The sequence below is a fragment of the Artemia sp. Qi Xiang Cuo genome, chromosome 14, assembly GCF_049724085.1.
Source record: "Artemia sp. Qi Xiang Cuo chromosome 14, ASM4972408v1, whole genome shotgun sequence".
NCBI lineage: Eukaryota > Metazoa > Arthropoda > Branchiopoda > Anostraca > Artemiidae > Artemia > Artemia sp. Qi Xiang Cuo.
Genome location: NC_142807.1, coordinates 62,123,843 through 62,149,165, shown reverse-complemented (window position 1 = coordinate 62,149,165; position 25,323 = coordinate 62,123,843). Strand labels below are relative to the sequence as shown.

Here is a 25,323-nt window from a genome sequence, read left to right as displayed (position 1 = left end):
AAGAGATAAATTTAGAAAATTGTCATCAAAAATCAAATATATTTCCAAAAACACTAGATTTTCTCTAATTATCTCTTTCTCAAATTTATTCATTTTTCAATCCTTTCACTCTGACTGCTGACTCTAGATTGACCCTGATGTGCTAGCCCTAACCTGAAAAAAAAGGGAACATTTTCGATTTCGAAACAATTTTATTGAATAATTAGAACAACAACAACAATAATACAGAGCATGTACAATTAGCGCTACTGTTTATTGTCTTCAATATGTTTCACCAATGCACTTAAAGCACATTGAAGTCTATTCACATGTGCTATATCAACTTTAGCGGCGAAACATAATTGATCCTCGATTTTAAATTTGCTCAAGGATATCACATATCTTGCATATACTGCATCCCATTCCAGACAAAGCGGTGAACCTTTAGTGATTTCCACCTCAATGCTTGGTTCCCTTGTATTATTATCGTCAAATCCACTATCTACTTCTCAGAGTGTAAGCAGTCCACTCGTCATCGTCAACACACAAATATATATCCAAATGAGTAAAGTCAAACTATTCTTCTTCACACTCCTTTGAATTCTATTGACAGACTAATAGAAACTCTAGCAAAAAACCCGTTCCTTATATTCCCACCGCCGCTAATATGTAAGCAGGCCTCTGATTGGCTGAGAAGGAGGATGTATCCGACTCGCTGATTGGCTGAGAAGGAAACACGTGATCTAACTGCTCCCGGGAATGTCATAACATTTGGTTCGAGAAACAACAACAATTACTATTTCTGGATCATCCATAAAACAGACATGAAAAACATCAAACAAATAGAAGAAAACACATCATAAATCCATCCATGAAAACAGACATAAATGTGAGAAAGTTCCTGTTTTTCAAATTCTCACTGACAAAAACCATAAAACATCCATAATTTGATGCTGACATCCGAGAAAAACATCAAATAAATCAAACAACACTCATAACCATCCATGAAAACAACCATAAATGTGACAAAATTCCTGTTTTTCCAAGTGAGAAAATTCCTGTTTTTTTATTCTCACTGAGAAAACCATAAACCACGTGGTGTAGTCACGAGTCGGACCCCCATCTCTACTCTCCTTACTTTCAGTAAAAAAAAACTTTTTATTTCATTTAATAGTTAAAAGAAAGGGTTCGGTTTTTCGCTTTAGCACTCGATGCGCAATAAAGCATTTCTGCCCCGCTCTCTTTCAGGGTAACCAGCACGGGCCTAGTTGTTAGTCCTTACCACAGTTCATATAATTATCCAGTAAGCTTATCGCAGATCATTTCTGGTCTTCGTTCTCGGTGCGAACAAAAAACTCCTCCCACTTATTTCTGCATTAGCGGGAATGCGGGTTAGTCTGTTTTCGATTGTTTCCAACAAAGTGCATTATTCGTAATAGCGGGTTTCCACTTGTTTCCGATTAGATCACAGTCTGACTTGTCTACCCGTGAAAAGATCTGACTTCGCTTATGTTTATATCTGCAAAAACGTTCTCCGGAGCACTCGCACCCCGGTCCGGGTTTTTATAATGGGTGAGATAGAGAATGATCATACTGGATAATTATATGAACTGTGGTCCTTACCTAAAAACAAAATATATATGTGAACAATGGCCGAATTGAATAACTTATAGAACTTACCCCAAGGGTTCTGGGGGGCCAGACCATCCCTGGAGGCATATTTACTGTACCTTTTAACTATTTTGAAGAAAATGGTTATATCAAAATTTTGATCGGATGTTTTTGGGACAGGGTAGCTAAAAAGGGCCTGATTAGGGGTTGGTTGCTTATAAGTCACTCTTGACTCTTAAAAAGTGCATTGAACTTTTTCAATTTGCAATCGAATGAGCCCTCTTGGAGGTTTCATCGACAATTCCTATTTTATTAAGTGATCTGAAAAAAAAACACATTGAAGCCTTATCGCTCAATGTATTATTTATTTTCTTACTTTATAAAATATTAGAGGTATTAAAGGCTTATGGCTCCAATATGGCTTATGGGTTCAATATAACTTATATAGCTCCACGGAAATAATGTATTGATTGTTTGTGACTCTTAACTGAGGCATGGCTCCACCGGTGCCTCTGTTTGCTAGTTCTGACCCGGTGCGTGAATTGAGGGGGCGGGGTGGCGCAGCAAAGGGGGGAGGAGTGAGGGAAAGGATTGGAGATTTAAAATACTTCTTTTGGTTATTTTCATTGAATTTTTTCTTTGTATTTTCATTTAAAAAAAACAGCAAAATTACCGCTCCCTAGATTAGAAAAATATTTTTCCCCCTTCCCCCTATATTTTTGTGACTTGACCCTACTGGTTCTGATATGTATGCAGGAATTTATTTAGGGAGAGGGAGCAATTTTATCAAAAGACAAAAAAAAACAACAAAAAAAGAACAGCTAAATCATGTGGGTGCTGTAACGTTGCACGGAAAAAGTGGATAAAATCTTGAATATTTTTAAATGGGAGAAGCTCGTTCCCTATTTTCGCCCCAAGGTTCTTAGAAGAGGGGAGGCGTTCCCCGAGGCCTCCCTCCAAGACTCAAAATTTTAACCCAGTATCTAGTCAGTTCTTATTCAAATTATCATATAAAATTAGCTTATTATTGTCAGCCCTCCCGCCCGGATTAAAAATATTGTATAAATAGCTGCCTCTCCCGCTTGTCTCGTTCCACGATATTCTAATCTTGACTTTCATGACGTAACAAGGGAGGGGGGAGACCGTGTGGCCCAAAAATCAATGAGGGTGAGCTCCTTTTAGTTTATGCGGAAGTTTAGATGTATTACAAATTTAATTGGATAAAAAGGAGAGAAAAGGGATTGGAGTGAAACCAAATTTTTCCCTTGGCCCAGTCTCAGCTCTCAGCGGCCCTGTTCCTATTGTAGTCTTTCAAAAATATAATTGTAAAAAAAAATACATTAGCTTTTGCCAAGTTCTTTCCTAGTTTGATACGCAAGATTTACCGCATTTCAAAAGTAACTGACTCAATTACATAATATTTTAAATTCTTTTACATATCTTAGTCACTCAAATGTTCAAAAATTATCTATACTTGCTTAACACACACGAATATTCAATTCGTTCTTTATCGTATTTAATATACAAGTTTTGACGCCATTAATACAACCAGCCAATAAGAGCCTTTGCCTCCAAAAGTCTCATCTGGCGTCGGATCACATGCTTCAGCGGAATTCTCACAAAGTAAAGGAACGCTAAATTGTAAGTGAAATTTTCAATATAATGTGCTTATTTTTCGATTTTTCTGGGGTCCGTAGGAATTTTTTCGTGGTGTGAGGATTTTTTTGTGCTTTGTTTGATCACTAAAGGGAATTTTAGTAATTTTTATGGTGCGTTTAATGTTAGTTATAGGGGTATTTTGAATTTTTTTGTTCCTCTGGTTTTCATTAGACGCCATGTCTGATTTTTGAGAGTGGATATGGGTAATTGTTTTTAAATTTTTGTTCGCCTTAGATTTAGTGTAAAGACTTTGAGAAAAATGCTATGTGAAGATGAATGACTATATTTTATACATAATATTTTTTAAAAATTTTCGGTCTTACAGTTTAATGTAAAAAAAATCGGCAAAATAAGCCTTTTTTATGTGTATCTCCATCATGATTTGTTGCTTGATTCTGTGGCCTGAAAGATTTTTTTTTGGTTGTCCAATAGAATTTTTGGGGAGTGCGAGGATTTTTTTTATGCTTTTGTTTGGTCACTAACTGATATTTTAGGAATTTTTAAGATGCGTCTCATATTGGTTATAGGGGTGTTTTGAATTTTTTTGTTTCTCTTGAATTCATTAGCGGCCATGTCTGATTTTTGATAGTTGATGTAAGTAATTTTTTTCGAATTTTTATTTGCATTGGCTTTAGAGTAAATATTTTGAAAAAAATGTTCTTTGAAGATGAATAGCTATGTTTTATACTCAGTATTTTAAAAAAATTTTCAGCACTATAGTTTAATGTATAAAATTAGCAAAATAAGCCTTTTTTAGACATATCCTCGGTATGATTTGCCGCTTGTCTTAGTGGTGTGAAGGATTTTTTAGTGGCCCGAAAGAATTTTTATGGGTTTGAAATTAGTGTTTAAAATTAGTTATGGGTATTGTTTTAAATTTTTTTTCGTGTCCTAAATTCGTTAGACGCCATGTCTAATTTTTGAGTGGGGATGTGAGTTATTGTTTTAAAATTTTTATTTGCATTACCGTTAGAGTAAACATTTTGAAAAAAATTGTTCACCTGAGATGATTAATTAGATTTTATCATTGTTTAATTTTCTGCTTTGTAGCTTAATCAGCTTAATGTATAAAAATTGGCAAAATTAGCCCTTTTTAGACACATCCCTGTCATGGTTTGTCTCTTGTCTCTGTGGTCTGAAGGGTTTCTTTAGTGGCCCAAAGGATTTTTTTTTGGGGGTGTGAGGGTTTTTCATTTTCTGTTTGATCAATAACTGATATTTTAGTAATTTTTATGGTCCGTTTTAAATTTGTTACAGGTCTGTTCGATTTTTTTTCTCTGGTATTCTTTATACTCCATGTCTGATTTCTGAGAGTATATATGAGTAATTCCTTCTAAATTTTAATTTTCATTAATGTTTGAGTAAAAATTTTGAAATAATTATAATTTATACTCATTATTTTTTTTAAATTCTCGGCCCTATATTTTAATGTTTAAAAAATGGCAAAATAAGCCTTTTCTAGACATATATACGGCGATTTGTTGCCTGTTTCTGTGCCCTTAACGATTTTTTTTGTGGCCCAAAGGTTTTTTTTTTATAATTGAGAATTTTTTTGCTGTATTTGATTATTATCTGGTGTTTAGTAATTTTATTGTTCATTACAAATATGTTATGAGGGTAATTTAATTTTTTTTTTATTCTCTGGTATTCTTTAAACACCGTGTCTGATTCTGAGAGTGGATGTGAGCAATTGTTTCTAGATTTAATTTACATTAGCATTAGAGTAAACATTAAAAAAAAATTGTGTGAAGATTAATAACTATATTTCATGCACAACATATTAAAAAAAATAGGCCTTAGAGACAATGTATTAAAATTGGCCAAACAAGCATTTTTTGACATCCCTGGCATGCGGTGTTGCTTGTCTCTGTGGCCTAAGAGAGTTTCTTCGTGGCCCAAAAGAATCGTTTGGGGGGGGGTTGAGGATGGGGGATGAGGTGTTGTATAACAAACTGTCATTTCATTAAATGTTAGTGTTTTTCTTACATTTTTATTTGCATTAATGTTTTAATAAATATTTTTAACAAAATGTTTTCTTAAGCTGAATAACTATATTTTGTTTAATATTAAAAAAAAAAAATCTTTATTACAGTTTAAAGTATAAATTTGTAAAATAAGCCTTTTTTAGAAACGTTCCGGGCAGGATTTGTTGCCTGTCTTTGTGGTTTGAAAGGTTTCTTTGCTGGTCCAAAGAATTTTTTGGGGTGTAAGGATTTTTTAATTTTTGGCTTGGTCATTAACTGGTATTTTATTAATTTTATGGTGTGTTTTAAATTCGTTATGGGGCTATTTTGATTTTTTTTTTTCTGGTATTCATGAGACACCATGTATGATTTTTGAGAATGTGTGTGAGTAATTGTTTTAATATTTTATTTGCATTAGCGTTTGAAACATTTTGAAAGAAATGCTGCGTGAAGATCAATAACTGTATTTTATATTTGTTTATTTTATTGGATATGAGTAATTGTTATGGCAACCAGTATACACACAGTGCCTTTTGATTTAGTTTCAAAGCAACATTGAGCTTTGAAGTCCAATTGTTAAATTGCATAACTGAGGGGGACTGACATACCCAATATCCTTTGAGGTACTGTTACTGGACCGTTCAACTATGCTGAACAAAATGACTATCTCAAAATTTTGATTGTTCGAGCTTGGAAAATTAAAGGGCTTTAGGGGAAGGCTGCTTGCCCTCCAATCACTTTCGACTCTTGAAAAGGGGACCTGAACTCTCAAGTTCAATGAAAAACCTTATATGCCCCCGTGGAATAAATTACAACCCATGGCCCTCGGCTCTGGGAGGTAGTGAAAACCCTGGAGGTATTGTTTTATGATCTTTGGACTATTTTGAAGAAAATGGCTATCTCATTTCGATCGGATGCACTTGGGGAAATGAGGGCATGAGGGGGGGGCTACCTGCCTTATGATCACTTTTGACTCTTAAAAGGGAAGTCAAACTTTCAATTTCCAGTCAAATGAGCCTCTTTCAAAGTTTATACGACCATCCCCTCTAAAAAAACCTTATATGCCTCCGGGGCATAACTTACAACCCTTGCCCCCAGACTCGGGGGGGGGGTGTGTCAACCCCGAAGGCCTTGTTATATGATCTTTGAATAATTTTGGATAAAGTGGCTATCTCAAAATTTAGATCGGATGCATTTGGGGAAAAGAGGATTTGGGGAGGGGCTAGTTGTATTCCGGTCACTTTTGACTCTTAAAAAGGACACTAAAACTTCTGATTTCCAATTGAATGAGCTCCCCTCCAAAGTTTTTACGACCCCCCCCCCCCCCTCCATAAAAACCTTATATATTCATAATGGGCAACTCGTATGACTTACAATCCTTGCCCTGAGGGCCGTGAGGGGTCGATATCCCCAAAGACATAATTGCTGGACCTTTTAATTATGCTGAACCAAATTGCTATCTCACAATTTTTATAGGCTTTGTCTAGGGAGATGAAGGGCTTGGGGGGGGGGGCTGGTTACCCTTTAATCACTTTTGAACTTTAAAAAGTGCACTAGAACTTTCAATTTCCAATCGAATAAACTTCTTTCGGAGTTTTTACAACTCCTTCTAGACGAAGTGCCTTGGTCAGAAAAAAAGAAATGAGTTACACATTTGGAAGGCATTGGAAGTGATTGGAAGACAACTAACACCCCTTCCAGGCCCACCATTTCCCCAAACACATCAAATCAAAATTTTGAGATAGCCATTTCGTTCAGCGTAGTTGATTTCTTGATAGAAAATATGTTTTTGAGGAGGACACTCCCCTACAACCCTCAGGGCAATGGTTTTAAGTTATGCCCTGGGGGCAGATAAGAACGATGTAGGTGCAATGTATTATTTATTTTTTCTTCCTTTAGACCAGGGCACTTCGTATCGAAGAAGTTGTTGTAGAATCTTCAAAAAAGGCTCATTCAATTGGAAATTGGAGTGGCTTGTGCACTTTTTAATAGTCGAAAGTGATTGGAAGGCAACTAACACCCCTTCCACGCCCACCATTTTCCGAAACACATCCAATCAACATTTTGAGATAGCCATTTTGTTCAACGTAGTTGATTTCCCGATAGAAATTATATTTTTGAGGAGGAAACTCCCCCACGGCCCTCAGGGCAGGGGTTGTAAGTTATGTCCTGGGGGCATATAAGGTTTTAATAGAAAGAGTTGTCGTAGAAATTTCAAAAAAGGTTCATTCGATTGGAAATTCAAAGGGCTAGTGTGCTTTTTAATAGTCGAAAGTGATAGGAAGGCAACTAACCCCCCTCTCACGCCCACCTTTCCCCCAAACACATCCAATTAAAATTTTAAGATAGCCATTTGGTTCAACGTAGTTGACAGTTTTAGAAGTTAGGTCTTTGAGGATGACAACCCCCCCAGAGCCTTCAGGGCAAGGGTTGTAAGTTATGCCCTTGGGTATAAGGTTTTTATAGAAGGTGTTGTCGTAGAATATATTAGATATATTCTATATATATTATAGAATATAATATATTCTATATATATATATTCTATACAATATATTAGAGGTCGCCACTGAGACCGTTGGTAAAAAGATGAACTGAAAGAAGCTCTGGCTATCGAAAGAGGCTTTGTAAATTATTGAGTAACGCAGGAGAGCGCAGCTGGCCGGATATATTCCCTCCTAGAAACGGTTAAACGGTGTCAGGAACGAACTTATCCATCGAGACATGCAGTAATTTGCTGACAAAAAAGCTGATGGGTTAGAAGATTCAGAACGAAAAATTTATACCATTTTGCTCTTCAAGCATGTCAGAGACCTCAGCGAGGAGAAACCTCCAAAGATAGGAGCAGTTGAATCCACCTCCGGCGTAATGCTCGAAGATGAAACCGCGCAGCTTGATCGATGGAAGGAGCATTTAACAAGGCTGCTGAACGCCGACAGAGTTGACGTCGATCCCGACCTAGTCGCATCGACTGAGCAAACAAAAAGGGAAAATCCCCCAGAGTCTGAGCGTCCCTCTGTAAAAGAGATAAAGAATGCTCCGAGCAGGATGGAAAACAACACCGCACCAGGAACCTGTGGGATCACGATGGAGCTGCTAAAATTTACAGGACCGCCGATGCTACTATATCTGCGCATGCTGTTTTCCCTCGTTTGGATAACAGAACTGTTCCAAACGAATGGAAGGAAGAGATAATCCTCCCTCTTTGGAAGCGTAAAGGTAGTCGAAGTGATTTCTCCAACTACAGAGGAATCACCCTCCTGTCGGTTCCCGGCAAATTATTTGCCATGACTTTGATAGATAGAAGTACCCAGTTCATCCGTGAGTGCCGCCGGATTCAGCAAACAGGTTTCATGCCGAACAGATCCACGACCGACCAGATCTTCACCGTACGCCAGGTCATCGAGAAAGCTCGTGAATTCCAGCGTACAGCAAACCTCGCCTTTGTTGACTTTAAAGCAGCCTTCAACTCGGTCGACCGTGAGTCTCTCTGGCTGATACTAGAACGAACAGGTCTCCCGGACAAATACTGTCGCCTGTTCAAGGCGCTCTACACTGGTACAAAAAGCTCCGTCCAGGTTAATGGTCGTCGAAGCTCACTGCTCGAAATAAATACCAGTGTACGGCAAGATAGTGCTGCTGCTCCTGAACTGTTCAACGCGGTGATTGATTAAGTCATAGATCGAACCACCAGCCGGCTCCCCTTCGGACTGAGGTATGGCGAGAGTTTTAGCCGATTGCAACTTCGCTGATGATATTGCTCTGTTATGCACTTCTGCAGCTGAACTTGAAAAAACCCGCAGCACACTGTCGGACGAAGCTCGGAGAGTATTAGCTGGCAGAAGATAAAAATAATGATCGTTGACTCCGCAGGTAACACCGCCAACTCACCAGCATTCAACGTATCAGGGCACACCGTCGAGGTTGTCAATTCTTTCCCCTACCTTGTATCTGTCATCACGGAAAACGGCTCAGTCGAAACTGAAGTTCAGTCGCGCATCGGAAAAGCCGCATCAATTATGGCACGACTATGCCGTTCAGTGTGGTCAAAGCCCAACATCAGCCGAAAAACAAAAATGCAGATCTACAACACCACCGTAACCCAAGTCCTTCTCTACGGTGCTGAGACCTGGCCGGCTGCTGCTTCTGCTCGCGATGCCATAGACTTGGCCCAAACAAAGTTCTTGAGACGTATTGAAGGGATCAGATAGGACGACTTCGTCTCGAACACCCGATTGCTGGCACTAACAGATCAGACCCCCAACTCTCGTCAGGTCACTGCACGAACCCTACGGTGGTTCGGCCATTTGGTCCGCATGCCAGCAGAAAAACCCGCCAGCACTCTCTTCAATTTTGATCCCCCTGCGCATGGCTGGAAGTGGTCCCGCGGAAGGCCCCGGTTCAGATGTAGGGACAGCCTCACCCAGTACCTCTCAATGATCGGCACTGATATACAAGAAGCAGTCACGCTTGCACAAGACCGTTCCAAATGGAGGCGAAGAGTCACGTGTCTCTCTACGCTGGACCACCAGCAGGAGCATTAAGTCAAGTAAGTCAAGTCGAGTTGTCGTAGAAACTTCAAGAAGGGCTCATTCGATTGAAAATTGAAATGGCTAGTGCCCTTTTTAATAGTTGAAAGTGATTGGAAGGCAAATAACACCCATTCCACGCCCACCATTTCCCCAAAAACATCCAATCAACATTTTGAGATAGATATTTTGTTCCACGCAGTTTAAAGTTCAGGAAATTATAACTCTGATTAGAACACTCCCCCCACAGTCTTCAGGGCAAGGGTTATAAGTTATGCCCTGGGGGCATATAAGTTTTTACTGAAATCTTTGTCTCAGAAACTTGAAAAAGGGCTCATTCGATTGAAGATTCAAAGGGCTAGTGCCTTTTTTAATAGTCGAAAGTTATTTGAAGGCAACTAACCCACCTCTCATGCCCACCTTTTCCCCAAAAACATCCGATCAAAATTTTTAGATAGCCATTTTATTCAACGCAGTTAAAAATTTTGGAAATTAGGTATTTAAGGATGACAACCCCTCCCCCCCACAGCCCTCAGGGTCAGGGTTGTAAGTTATACCCTGGGGGCTTATAAGGTTTATATAGAAAGTTGTTGTAGAAATTTTAAAAAGGGCTCATTTGATTGGAAATTGAAATTGCCCTTTTTAATAGTCAAAAGTGAGTGGAGAGTAATTAACCCCCCTCTCACGCCCACCATTTCCGCAAAAACATTCAATCAAAGTTTAGAGATAGACATTTTATTCAACGTAGTTGAAAGTTCTGGAAATTATGTATTTAAGGATGACAAACCCCCCAGAGCCCCCAGGGCAAATGTTGTAAGTTATGCCCTGGGGCATATAAGGTTTTTATAGATAGAATTGTCGTAAAAACTTCAAAAGGGGCTCATTTTATTGGAAATCGAAATGGATAGTACTCTTTTTAATAGTCGAAAGCGATTAGAAGGCACCTAACACCCCTTCCACGCCCACCATTTCCCGAAAAACATCCAATTAAAATTTTGAGATAGCCATTTTGTTCAACGCAGTTTAATGTTCACGAAAGTATACCTTTGATTAGAACACTCCCCCCACAGTCTTCAGGGCAAGGGTTATAAGTTATGCTCTGGGGGTATATAAGGTTTTTATTGAAATCTTTGTCGTAGAAACTTGAAAAAGGGCTGATTCGATTGGAAATTCAAAGGGCTAGTGCCCTTTTTAATAGTCGAAAGTGATTTGATGACAACTAACCCGCCTCTCACGCCCACCTTTTCCCCAAACACATCCAATTAAAATTTTTAGATAGCCATTTTATTCAACGCAGTTGAAAGTTTTGGAAATTAGGTCTTTTAGGATGACAACCTCTCCCCTACAGCCCTCAGTGCAAGGGTTGTAAGTTATGCCCTGGGGACATAAAAGGTTTATATAGAAAGTTGTTGTAGAAATATCAAAAAGCGCTCATTTGATTGGAAATTGAAATTACCCTTTTTAATAGTCGAAAGTGATTGGAGGGCAACTAACCCCCCTCTCTAGCCCACCATTCCTCCGAACACATCCAATCAAAATTTTGAGATAGCCATTTTGTTCAACGTTGCAGAAAGTTCTGGAAATTAGGTCTTTGAGGATGCCACCCCCCTCAGCCCTCAGGGCAAGGGCTCTAAGTTATGCCCTGGGGCATATAAGGTTTTTATTGAAAGCGTTGTCGTAGAAACTTCAAAAGGGCTCATTTGATTGGAAATTGAAAGGGATAGTGCCTTTTTTAATAGTTGAAAGTGATTGGAGAGCGACTAACGCCCCTCTCATGCCCAATATTTCCCCAGACACATCCAATCAAAATTTTGAGATAGCCATTTTGTTTAACGTAGTTGAAAGTTCCGGAAATTAGGTCTTAGAGGATGACAACCAGAGGATGACAGAAATTAACATAAGTTGGGCTCAAAACCACTATGCCTTCCCAAGGCCAGAACATAATTTGCACTTAATACAAATGAATGTGCATTGTCAGTTTAATATACATATTCTGATATTTAGTAATCAAAAGGTTAATATTATTTGATTTATTAAAGTTATAAAAGTAAAAACATTTATGTTTTTTTTTCAGTAAAGTGCAAATTATGTTCTGGCCTTGGAAAGGCATAGGAGGGGTTTCATTGATTTATCGATGCTGATTTCTGGTAGTTTCACGCTTGGTAGATTATTTGATTTTATTTTTGATCATTTTTTGTTTAATGGAATTCTTTACTTTTCTTTGAAAAACTTATTTTGTTGAAAAAGTGTTTTTAATTAATAAAAAAGTAAACGCTTTATTGATCAATTGTAAATTTATGTTCATTATACTGTGTAATATAATAAATGATGAATCATTTTATATTGATGCTAAATAATATAATATGGTTATAATATGATTTTATGGAATATAATAAAAATATTAAAATTAAATCGCATTGTAAAATTTAAGAGCATTATGTTCAATTAAATTATAAGGTAATAACTGAATTGGTCAATCGAACATAAATAACAGCTAAATTTACTTTTGGCTAACATTGAGCTTATTTGTTTGACATTTCCCTTTTTACAGACAGTCAAATAGCCAAAATGTCTGAAATTGACACAAAGAAAAGAGGACGTGGTCGTCCAGCTGCTGAAAAAGAAGATGCACCTGCGGCAGAAGAAACAGTAAGCCTTTTGCAAATTATACATTATGCCAGTACAAATACACCATACCTTATACAAGGATAATCATTGTACCACGCGTACGTTAGCCCCGGCGCGTCCGCAGGGACGTCTATTCTTTTTGGTGGGGGGGGGGCAAACACAAAAAAGGGTGATGGGAAGTAGACCTGCCCAAAAATTTGGAAAAAAATTAAGTTTTCGGGAGGGGCTTGGACCCCCCGCATGCGTGCCTACCTCAAGTTGTTTCCAGGGGAACTATTTTCTACCCTAACGTCTTGTATATATATGTTGCGTCTATTTCCAATCATGATCGTTCAAGAATAATTTGTTAAATGATCATTGTTTAAAACTTAAATAAACATTTTTTTTATTTCTGACCCAATAAACAATACAAGTGGAGTAAAATGGTTAAACTTAAATCATTTCAATTATGTATGATTAGTTGTCAATTTACTACTACTAATAGCTCCAGTCCAATCTATTCAAAGCTTCCCTCTTTACACCCTCCCAGGAAGTTCCCATTTCCTTTAAATCTTTCTTTATGACATCCTCCCATCCCAACCGCGAACGACCTGCTTTCAGTTCAGCCCTAGACAGTTGGCCAAAAAGGACAATCTTTGGCAATCTGTCATCCTTCATCCACAGAACGTGCCCTAGCCATCTCAACCTTTCTCTCATTATAGCCCTAGAAAGCGGAATTGAACCACACTTTTTGTTCAGCCTATTGTTTGAAATATGGTCAGTCAGCCGAGTACCCAGTACAATCCCTAGGCAATTTCTCCTGAAAACATCTGGCAAATCTTCATCCGCTTTTCGGACCGCCCAAGCTTCAGAGTCCTATTTGACCACTGTCATCATTGTAGCTTCTAATATTCTAATCTTGGTTTGTAGACTTATCGTTCTATTCTTCAAAACTTTTTTTAAACTGTGAAAAAACACCCCGAGCCTTGGCTATTCTACTTTTAACATCTTCACTGCTCCCACCGTCTTTACTGAAAATACAACCAAGGTAAGTGAAGCTGCCCGTATGATCAATCTTTTCTTTACCCAACGTCACCTTTTCATCTTCACTTATTCCTAGCCTTAGTGACTTAGTTTTCTTAACATTTATTTTTAAACCTATTCTAGCACCCTGAACTTGCAAAACCTCTAGAAGTTCATTCATTTTGCTCACACTTTCACCTAGGTTGCTTAAATCATAAGCATAATCTAAGTTCAGGAGAGTTTTTCTTCTCCATTTGGTTCAGTGGTCTTCCATTGCCTTTCCGGTGCTCCTTAAGACAAACGGTTATATAATTATGTTTTTACGGGTCTCATCATGTTGCACATCGTTGAATCGAATCGTGCAAGGTTTGACTTTTTTTTTTTTTGTTAGTAGAGTAGGCGATCTCAGGTTAGGGCCAATGGCACGAACACGGGACCGTATCCCGGGGGGGGGGGGCGGTCGGATTGAAAATACTTCCTGAAATACTTCTCAGACGCGTAAACCGGTCCGAAAAATGCAGGAAAAAAAAAAACTTATTTGAGACCGCTACACAAAGTCCACAGGGGTCTTCTTGAAGACCCTTCTTCAAGGCTTCTTCTCGCAACCCCTCCAAAATATGTTAGTTTACCTCTCCAAACTTCATTATTCTATTTATGATCTTTAGTGATTTTAATACAGTCATTATTTTTGAAGCGCTAACATCGGACAAATAATTAATTCTCGGGAAATTAATTTTTATATTCATGATCAAACTCAAATAGGAAACCCCCTCCCCCCAAAAAAAGATTATCGGGACAAACTATATATAAATACCAAAAACTGCTCTGTTGAAGCGTGTTGGCAATGCTGCCACTAGGCATCTAACGAGAATAGTGGATTCTCCCAAGAAATAGAGAGGTAGATGTGAATAACCGGTGTTGCCTGCTTGAAACAGCCTAGCAAATGTTTAACACATGTTGTCTGATTTCGATAATAAATGAATACGTCTGTCTATAACCAGATACGAAAACGCAGTGTCAAATTTGCTCATATTTTACTCATAAAAGTGACAGTAATAAAGAGTCGAACAAAAAAGTAGTGACAGCCAATTACAGAGAAATAACACTAAAACAGGCACGTACATAGAGGTTGAGGGCTTTGCCATGGCACCCCTCTATAATCTTGACAATCTCGCGGTTTTTCATATAATACTTTGTATTTTCAATTAGTTTTGTCTATTTTGTGGTGCTTTGTTTGTAGTTATACCCCTCCGAACATGAAAATATGACCCAACAAAACTCAATAGCTCAATTTGTCGTCTTTAGCAATGTACCCAGTAATATTTACTAGTAATAGTAATATTTAGGTATTGTTTAGACTAAGTATAATTTGAAGCAGCTTCTAAGGAGTTCTTCAGGTTCCCTTTCTACTTTCTATAGTACAATTTGACAGTCTTAGGAATAAACGTTTCTTTTTTTGCTCTTTAAACTGTTTTCAATTTTCTATATTTATTTCTTTTTTTTTTAGGTGCAGAAAAGAAAGTCAGAAGATGCAGATGAAGAGGAAGCACCCGCTAAAAGAGGTAGAGGTCACCCAAAGGGCTCTGGGAAAAAGAAAGCAGCCGCAAAGCCCAAGGTGAAGTTTAACTTTTTTATACACTTATCCTTTTTTGTTTTTAGAGAGTTTTGCTAAAGTCCTTTTAACCAAATAATAATGTATGAATTCAGTCTGTAGTGAAGCGTTAACGTGTTTATAATACTTTTTTTTAAAGTTGCCTCAGTGCGTACATCGGATCCAGGGGTTGTGGGGTTGGCACAGGGACGCATGCAGGAATTTATTTCTGAAGGTTGAAGGGTTGGTACAGGTCCGTATACCGGAATTTATTTCTGAAGGTTGAAGGGCTGGTGAAGGCACGTATGCAGGCATTTGTTTTAATGGGATGGGCTGAAGGGTTGGTACAGGCGCATGTACAGGAATTTTTTCAGGGGTTGAAGGGTAGGCACAGAGAGCAGCACAGCGAGAAGACGGCTGGACAGCGGTACATTTGAAGGATGACTAGAAGCTCTTATGGATGTTTATTTAGTAAACAGAGGATCTGAAACACATCCACACGATAGTCAAACCCCAGTGGGAAGAATTCTGGAGAGCAGCTCATCTGAAGGATGACCGGCAGCTCTTTTGGATGTTTAGTTAGTAAACAGGGGATCTGAAACTCATCCACGGGATAGTTAAACCCCAGTGAAAAGACGTCTGGACAACAGCACATCTGAAGGATTACTGGCTGCTCTTATGGATGTTTAGTTAGTAAACAGAGGATCTGAAGAACATCCATACGATGGTCAAACCCCAGTGGGAAGACGGCTGGACAGCAGAAAATCTGATGGATGACTGGCAGCTCTTCTGGATGTTTAGCTAGTAAATTGAGATCTGAAACACATCCACACGACACTCAAAGACCAGAGAAAAGATGGCTGGACAACGGCACATCTGACCGATTACGAGCAGCTACGATGAATGTTTTTTTATTAAATAGAGGATCTGAAACACATCCACACGATAGTCAAAGCGCAGTTGGAAGAGCTCTGGACAGGAGGATATATGAAGGGTGACTGGCGGCTCTTAGGGATTTTTAGTTAGTAAATAGAGGATCTGAAACACATCCACACGATAGTCAAACACCAGTGGGAAGACGGCTGGACAGCAACACATATAGAGGATGACTGGCAGCTTTTATGGATGCTTATTTAGTAAATAGAGGATCTGAAACACATCCACAGGATAGTCAAACCCCAGTAGGAAGACGGCTGGACAGCAGCACATCTGAAGGATGACCGGCAGTTCTTATGGATATTTAGTTAGTAAATAGAGGATCTGAAACACATCCACATGACAGTCAAACCTCAGTGGGAAGACGGCTGGACAGCAGCACATGTCAAGGATGACTGGCAGCTCTTATGGATGATAAGTTAGTAAATAGAGGATATGAAATACATCCATACGATAGTCAAATCCCAGTGGGAAGAATTCTGGACAACAGCACATCTGAAGGATGACTGACAGCTCTTTTGGATGTTTAGTTAGTAAACAGAGGATCTGAAACACGTACACACGATAGTCAAATCCTAGTGGGAAGGCGTCTAGACAGCAGCACATCGAGGATCTGAAACACATCCACACGATAGTCAAAACCCAGTGGGAAGACGGCTGGATAGCAGCAAATCTGTAGGATGACTGGCAGCTCTTATGGATGTTCAGTTAGTAAATAGAGGATCTGAAACACATCCACACCATAGTCAAACCCCAGTGGGAAGACGGCTGGACAGCAGCACATGGAAGGATGACTGGTAACTCTTATGGATGTTCCAGTTGCCTTTGGCGGCACAGGAGGAACTAAGGTCCAAGGATATAACACTGAGTTACTACATTTCATTATCCATTGATTGTAATCTATTGGTTTGTCTATGAAGCGACACTTTGAGATCTGCTCTCTGTTGGCTTGTATTGTTATTTCGTTATAGCTATATTTCATTAATAGTTATTACTAAAATAATAATTAATTATTAACAAAATACAGTAACAAAATGTATAAGACTAGCCAACTGACAGCGGAAATTCTTTATACTTAAATCAATAGAAAGCCACGCTAAATAACGCAAAAATGTGTAAACAAAGAACAGAAAAAGGAGATAACAAAAGAAATCAAACAGAAAAAAAAAAATCAGTGGAGAGTATCCCCTCAGTATTATCATATAATCCAAATTTAAAGCTAGATCTATAGTTTATCAGTATCAAAATCCCTGCATAAGATAATCTTCTAGATATACCTCTTTAGTGAAGGGCGATTCTTTAAATATCAATGTTATTCCAGTCAAATTAAAATTATTTGCCTCGTCTAGTATCAGAGTTAAAAATTTAGTCTTTTCTGATTTGATTAGGGGAAGGTGATGCTTATTTATTTAAACAAACAAGAAATCTAACAGAGGAGCCAGAAACTCAAACTATAAAAGAAGAGCCCAATTTAGAGGAATAAAGAGAAACTGGGAATTCAAACTATAAAAGAAGAACTCAACGTAAGCCATATTATGAAAATAGTCCATTATAGGTCGAATTTCATACCTTGTTGGAAGTGATGAAAGACGTGAGAACCATGACTGATTGGAGTAAAGTCAAGACAGATAGTCTCAGTGAGAGGCAAAGCTGGTATAACGCTTTTTCGGAATTGAATAAAAATAATGTCATTTCACCTGTTGATAGTTTGCAAGTATTTAAGTTGTTAAAGCCCAAGTGTGTTCAGACGCAGAAAGATGCTTTCCCATAAATTTTTATTTTTCATGGGACGTTAGCCTTACACCTTAGTTCCTCCAGAACCATTAGTGGTGCAGAGGGCGTCGACGAAGACTCTCCACTTGTCCCGGAACGGTGCTGAAGCGGTGACTTTATCCCATTCAGGTGAATTTAAAGTCCCTATTTTTGGGACTTAGGTACATTGATATAAGGAATGCCTCTATTAGGAAACATCTACCTTATGGATTGGCAATTTAAACCTGTCTTTCCACCCTTTCCACTTTCATTTTCGGAGCTTCTCCAAATTTTTTTTGAAGAAAATTTGTTTCTCTAATATACCCCCGAAAATTAGCGTTTGTGAATATAAGAACGTTGAAACTAAAAATGGATCGTTAATTTTCGGGATAGATTTTGAAGAATCTATTTTACCCAGGGAAATTCAGGAAATCTTGAAAATTTCAGGGATTGTGAAAGTGCTAGTACTAATAACTACTTATGGATACTTCGAAAGACGCTAGGCAAAGCTTATTATATATTATAGTTTTCTACTTCAACTTTGTATGACAAGTTACCTTTAACACTGATTCTTATTGTTAATGTCTTTTACATTTTTCTAATAGTATTAAGAGACGGAAAGAAAAGACTAATATAAGTGAGGAATAATAAAAGCTTTAATACTGATCAACGAGGAACTCAAATATTATCAAGAGTATTGCATAATAATCATATTGCTCGATAGTGTATCTTTTTGCCCTCTCGTTTAAAGCAGAAAATTGAATTTTTCAGGCTGCCCCTGGCACAGGTCGAGGACGAGGCCGACCACCTTCAAAGAAGAAGGCTGAGTCAGCTGAAGAGGATGAAGGAAAAGATGCTGAGTCATCATAATTTCAATTCCTACCTCATTTTTGCACATTGGTGTTGCTAAGAAGAGTGCATATATGCAGCAATTGTGTATCCGGTTTTTTGTACTGTTAAAAAATGTTTTTAAAATAAATATTAATCTCTATTTAATTGCCTTTTAATCGGCTGAATAATGTCAAAGCCACACTATAATCATATTTTTAGATAAAAGCAAGAATAAACAATATCTTAGACCATACTGGTTCCGTTTTTGATTAAAATGGAATAAAATGTAAAACAACGGAAAAAATTTCAATTACAAATGTGACAAAAATGTATATTATAAATATCAGAATATCCTGGCCTCGCCCCCGGAAGCCAGAAGAACTAAATTAAATTATTAATAAATTTAAATTATTTTATCAACAGAAAAAACAACTAAATTAAAAAAGTTAACCCTTTTTTATTCTTCCTTGCGATCTTTTTGTATCGGCATCTTTTCTTATACGGACATATACTCATAAAGCTCCAGAGTAAAACAAATGTTTAAATCACATTTTCAGTTACAGGCAAATTGTAAAAAACGGAATTTTACTGCTAAAATCTGGTGATTGTTCATTTTTTTCATAATATTAGTAATTTTAGGTTGAATTCTACAATAATTGTTCAATATCCGAATCTGAGAATTTGTCTATTGCATACTTAACATTTGCAAGGCCCAGATTTACCAATAGGTCCGGCCATAGGGGCGCAATAAATTATCAATGAGTGAAATAACTGGAATGACTTGATTGATCGTCAAAGTGCTAGATGCACTTTGCTGCTGCGCTGCCTATTCACAGAAAAGTGATTTTAAAACAACGAAGAAATTCCGTAGCCGCTTGTAAACTGTCAGGTGTCTCCCAAAAACGGCAGCTGAGAGTTCAGTACTCAGAATAAATATATATATATGTGCAAACAGTAACGAAAAGTTTCTCCAAACATGATACATTCATAGCGCGCTGTTTGGGAAGTTCCCAGACCGTCAGAGCAATAGTTTCTCGTCGCGATGCGCAAAACTTTTGTCATTGCGCGTGCGCGAAGTTGGGATCATGAAGAATGGTTTAGCTCGTGTGATGTTAGATGTGTTTCAAAAATCTCCAATGGAGAATATAGGACTTCGCTACTGTACGTATGTATTTGCTACCGGGCATGTCCAAAATCTGGTTAATGTCGAAATTCATCGTTGAATGTTCGAAATTCCTCTTTCTCTGCTTGGATTCAATTAGCTTTGTGAGTCAGCTTTTTCAGTCTTATGCAAGCTATGATGGTAAAAGTTAAGAGTTAGGTTAGGTTAAATTTGGTTCTAAATATCAGAAACGGGTTAAAGACCTAAATTAAGCCAACCTCACATAACCAAACCAAATCCATTTTGAACTAACCTGTCATCGTCAAACCTTGCATTTAATATAAAAAGTTGACTGGCCATCATGGGCGTAGGCAGGATTAGGCAGCATATTGTCTAGGGGGGGGGGCAGTCGATAGTGTGATGGAGTTTTATCAACTGCTTTTACCAAACCATCTGCTTTTTCAGCCATATCTAATGTAAATTTGAAGGTCTAGGGGGACAGCTGCCCCCCCCCTTCCTACGCCCATGCTGGCAACGCTGACTAAATCCAAGGAATAAAAAAAAGGTACTTCGGACATTCACCGGTGAATGTCGACATTCACCAATTTGCGAACATTCACGGTAACATATTTATACTGTGGTTCAATATCACCTCTCTCTTTCATTACTTTTGGCTCATCAATTGCGTTCTGTTCAGTTCTTCCACTGTCCCCGAATTTTCGGGGATTTCCCCGAAAAACTCGCAAAAGCAGCGGCGAAAACGCTTGGGTCTGGAAGGGTCAAAACTTGAAATCCGGCCCTGGTTCTATGAGTAACTAAATCAAGGGGTCAACTTCAATGCATAATTGATTTACTCAGACCAAAATAAAAGTAAAACATGGGGCAATAATTAGAGATATAGAACCAGACAGGTATAGACTAGGACATAATTTGCACTTTACTGAAAAAAAAGAAAAACAAATTACCGTGGACTATCAGTTTAATTTACATATACTGATATTTATTTCTTAAAGTTTTAATAGTTTTTTATTTATTAAAGTAAAAAGTGAAAACATTAAAAAATTTATTTTGTTATCAGTAAAGCGAAAATTATGTTCTGGTCTTGAGAAGGCATGAGGCTTGTCAGCTCTACTCATGTTAATTTTAGCTCGTTTTCAGTTTGTACCAACAGGTTAGAACCGAGCTCTCTTATTTCTTTTCTATTAGTTCTTCTGAATCCTCTATTAGAACTATTCAGTTCTTCTGAATCCTCTTCCAATAAAAGAACAAATGAGTGAAAATAAAATTTATGAGGCCATATTATCAAAGTCAAAACCAGGGTCAATACAATTTTGCCCAGAAAAACTATCGCGTTTTACCACAAAGATATCATAATGTGGGACGCTGGCTATTTTCTAAAATCCTGCTGAAAACCACTACTGTTCCTCTTAGCAAAGAATAGAAGATTGAGTGTGACAACTACAATCCTAAAGCCCTGGCGATCTGAATGGCTAAGATTTTAAATAAAACTCTTAATGGCCGTCTGAAATCTTAGCCGGTCATGGACGACTGCCTGGTTGGCTTTTGAGGGGGTAGTCTGACCTGGGGCCAGATTTTCTCCAACAGCCAACTGACGAAGGAACGTTTCTAGCTGTGGATAGGACTATTCTTACTTTGAAGGGATGCCGGATGGGTGCCTGAAATAAGCCAGTCTCCTCCATGGTTATCTAGTCACTCATTTAAAACCTCAGAATTCTTCTTGAATCCAGAAATGTCAGCGACTAGAGTTGGCGCTATTGATCAACAGAAAACTTCTGAACAAAATGAAGTACCTAAAACTGGCAACATGAAAGCTAAGTTATGAGCCGTTTCTTCTTGCAGACGCAGATTGGTGTCAGCGGATCAGAGATTTGCATCACCAAACGAGCAAAAACCTGCTTTGACCTGCAATTTCGAAGAAACTTGTACCACCTTTACTCAAAGCAGTATTAAAAAATTCAAGAACAGTTAGTGAAATTTTAAGTCAATGGACCGGTAACTTGCTTTGACCCGGAAGTGATTATTTTGTTCAGTATAAAAGCAGTTTGTTTTAATTTTGATAAGTTAGTAACTCTACTGATGATGATGACCGACTGTGTCATCGAAATATTTAGTCTTTGTTTTATATTTTCGTTTCACTGTCTAATAAAAGGACCTATCCCTATTTGGAATTCTTATTGTTTTCGACAAGACTAGAACTAGATACAAAACCTTAGTCATATTTTTAAGGAACTAAAGTGCAGTTAGTATTCCTCAAAGGGCGTCTCTTGAACGTCTGATAGTTTTTATTCTTATGCATTCAAGTGATACTCGGACAAATAGAGCAGTTGTTCACTCTCGACGGAAGGATAAACGGTGCCCCTCCCCCCACCCAACCCCAAGGGATACATACAAAAGCAAAAAACAACTCATAATGGCCGAGGGCTCGAGCTTCTAAGCAAAGTGGAATTTTCGCTTTTCAGTTACTATCACTGCTACATGTAGTTGATCGAAGACTAGGGTAGATACTACGACGCTTTGAAACCTATAGCCTTAATTATAGAAAATATTTTGTATTTTTATGGTACCAGTAGAAGGAATAATTTTGAGTAATGCAAATAATAATGGTAATAGTAATTTATAGACCACCTTCAGGTAATGTTGAGGACTTTATCGAACTGATTGATGAATTTTTGGGAAAGTTGCAAGTTCTATTTGTGAGTATTTTAATACTGATTTAAATATGGTTGATAGAAGAATTAAGGTAAGAAATTTTGTTAACACAATGTTAAGTTTTGATTTTTATTCTGCAATTAACATAGGCACAAAAGTGACAGAAACCTCAGAATCTATAATTGATAATATTTTTGTATTTAATTATTCGTACCCCACAGTAGTTATTAATAGTATATCTTACCATTTCGGGGTTGCAATATCTGTACCTGGAATAATTTGTCCAAAGCCCAAGAAGAAAAGTGTGTCAAAGGTGTCTTTTGTAGATGGAAATGTGCTTTTGAAGTTTAAGCGGAAGCTTAAAAGTGCAGATTTTGAGTTTCTTCAGGATAGTAGAGGTATTGATACCAAATTTGGTAAATGGTATGAAAAAAAAAATTACTATTTCAAGTGTTTGGAGTTTAAAGCGACAAAGGAAAGATATAAGTTGCCAATTAAACCATGGATTACAAAAGGATTACTAGCCTCGATGGAAAAAAGGCAAATGATGTATAGAAGGTGCGCGACTCAAGGTTCAGCATCTGATAAAGAACATTATAAAGAATTTAATAGAAATTTAAAGTCTTTTAGAAAAAGCAAAAATGGATTACTATGCAAAGAAATTTAAAAATTATGAAGAAAGCCCGGCTAAAACTTGGCAACTGATGTTGCTAAGTCGGTAATAAGCCCAAATAGTGAACCGATAATTCCTAGTAATTTGCCGTGGAAGTCGGCTAGGGGTGTAGCTAATAACTTGTGTACCCACTTTTAAAAAGTAGGGCTAAAGATATCGACAGCTGTGGGGTGCATAAATGGTGATGGTACATACCAGAATTTTCTTCCCGAAGCAAGTGATACAGTCATTTATCTTCAACCAGTGAGATCGCGTGAATTTGAGTACATTATAAAAAGTATGAAAAAATCGGCAGCTGGAATGGATTTTATAACCTTTCAAATAGTTCAAAAAATTTACCCAATTATATCTAGTCATCTGTTGCACCTTTTTAATCAAAGTTTTGAATTTGGAGTTAACCCTAATTGCTTGAAAAGTGCGTTGGCTATTTCTCTGTATAAAGGTGATAAGGAAGATATTAACAGCTACCGTCCAATATCTCTACTTCCAGTGATTTCTCGTATTTTTGAGACATTGATTTATAGACGACGGAGAGATTATTTTGAACAAAAGATGTTTGTTTCACACTAGTCAATTTGGTTTTAGAAAAAATATGTCTACAGAGCATGCTTTTTTCTTTTTTTTTACTACATTTGTTAACGATTGCTTAGATTCAGGTTTAAAGGTGGCTTAAATTTTTCTAGATATTAAGAAGGCTTTTGACTATGTTGATCATAAGGTTTGTTTCTTGGCTAAGCTTGAAAATGCTGGAATTAGTTTTAAAAGTCTAAAATTGATTGCTTCATTTCTTGAAAGGTAGAACGCAGAGTACGGTTGGGCACAGTCCTGTCAGAAGAGATGGTAGTAAATTGCGCTGTGCCACAGGGGTCTGTGTTGGGTTCCCTATTATTTCTTGTATACATTAATGATCTAAATGGATGCCTAAAACAGCTGTCAACTCCAAGGTACAATGATGGCCCAGTGCGATCAATACTTCCAAGTTTTACTAATGATATTCAGTTTACAATGGCTGCTAAAACAGAAGCGGATTTGAAAAATGGCACGAAACAAGGAATGGTGATAATCGAGAGGTGGATGCGAGTGAACAAACTGCTTGTTAATCAGAAGAGAAACAATGTTCATGTTATATGGCATAAGTACAAATTACTATCCATGGGCTGAAGAAATTGAGTTAGAAAATGGAAGTATAAAACGGACAAGTATTGTAAAGTATCTTGGTGTGATGGTAGATGAATGCCTAAGTTTTAAAGATCCTATTGCATTTACAAGTACTAAACTAGCAAAAATTGTTGGAACTCTGCGGAAGCTGAATATTTTTTTTTAGAATGGTTTATTTTTCTCTTATACATCCATATTTGTTGTACTGTGTTACAGTTTGGTCGTCGACGTTCACTAGCCATTTGTATTCGCTCCGTGTGTTACAAAATAAATCTGTAAGAGTTTTGACCAATGACCTGTCCAAGAGTTCGGTAAGATCGAGGTATCACCAATTAAAAATTTTACCATTCTTTGGTTTGGTTAGATTTTATGTAAATCTGTTTATGTATAATTTTTTCCAATTTGTTACCTGCATGTTTTTCGGAACTTTATAATGAAAGGGAACATAGTTATGAAACTAGAAATGTTGAATTAGTTAAAACACCGGTTCCGATTATTTCCAGATCTAAATTTTGTATTAGGTATATTAGTCCTGAAGTCTGGAACAGGTTTCCGGCGGAAGTAAAAGGTAAAAAGGCCCTTGAGGAATTTCGTGCTTCTTTGCGATGTATTTGTTTTAACCAGTATTGTAGACTAGAATTGAGTGATTGGTTTGGGAGTGAGTAAATGTTTGTGAGTGTTAAGAGAAATTGAGTTGTGGGTTGATTGAGGTGAGTGTCGGTATATGAAAGGAAGCATGATGAATCATAAGAGTATGAGTGTGGGATTCCTTTATCTTCCCTGTAAAAATACATTATCTTTAGAACGTTGATTAATTGTTTAGTAAGGGTGGGGGAGGGGAAGAGTCAGTTTTTTTTTCAGAGGAAGTGTATTAGTTGTTGGTGTCCTTTTTTTTGGTCATCCCAAACACACTCATATGCGTCGGGACCTATTTTGATATTTTTAGTTTTATATGCAGTTTTGTTAGTATATTATATGAAGATTTCTATGTGGTGTTTTTTTTGTGACCCATTTGTTAATAAACAAAGAAAAAATCTCTTTATAATTTTCACTCCCCCCACCCCCACCCGTAGTTCTCACCACAAGTTAGAAGTTGAGAAACGATTTTGCAGATGTATTGCACTTTCATTGAACACCATACATGTAATATTTTACGTTCGGAATAAGCGAAGCTTTTTTTTTCATTTGGTACCCCATATACTACCATGTGAACTTTTAAATGTTTTTAGAACTTGGACCTC

At 37.5% G+C, this 25,323-nt stretch overlaps 3 protein-coding genes across 3 annotated transcripts; all 3 read left to right on the top strand.

Annotated features, from left to right (window-relative positions):
• The first annotated feature begins 8,497 nt into the window (after positions 1 to 8,497).
• On the top strand, positions 8,498 to 8,884 carry LOC148944729 (uncharacterized). The gene has a single exon (XM_089100010.1). The coding sequence runs from the start codon at positions 8,498 to 8,500 to the stop codon at positions 8,882 to 8,884; it is 387 nt and encodes a 128-aa protein (XP_088956136.1).
• A 180-nt stretch (positions 8,885 to 9,064) lies between these two features.
• Positions 9,065 to 9,421, top strand: LOC148944728 (uncharacterized). Its single transcript, XM_089100009.1, has one exon. It carries the CDS (start codon positions 9,065 to 9,067, stop codon positions 9,419 to 9,421), a length of 357 nt encoding a protein of 118 aa, XP_088956135.1.
• A 2,869-nt stretch (positions 9,422 to 12,290) lies between these two features.
• On the top strand, positions 12,291 to 18,639 carry LOC148944727 (uncharacterized). The gene is made up of 3 exons (XM_089099667.1): positions 12,291 to 12,388; positions 14,877 to 14,984; positions 18,420 to 18,639. Exons 1-3 carry the CDS (start codon positions 12,308 to 12,310, stop codon positions 18,516 to 18,518), a joined length of 288 nt encoding a protein of 95 aa, XP_088955793.1. The 5' UTR covers positions 12,291 to 12,307; the 3' UTR covers positions 18,519 to 18,639.
• The last annotated feature ends 6,684 nt before the right edge of the window (positions 18,640 to 25,323 follow it).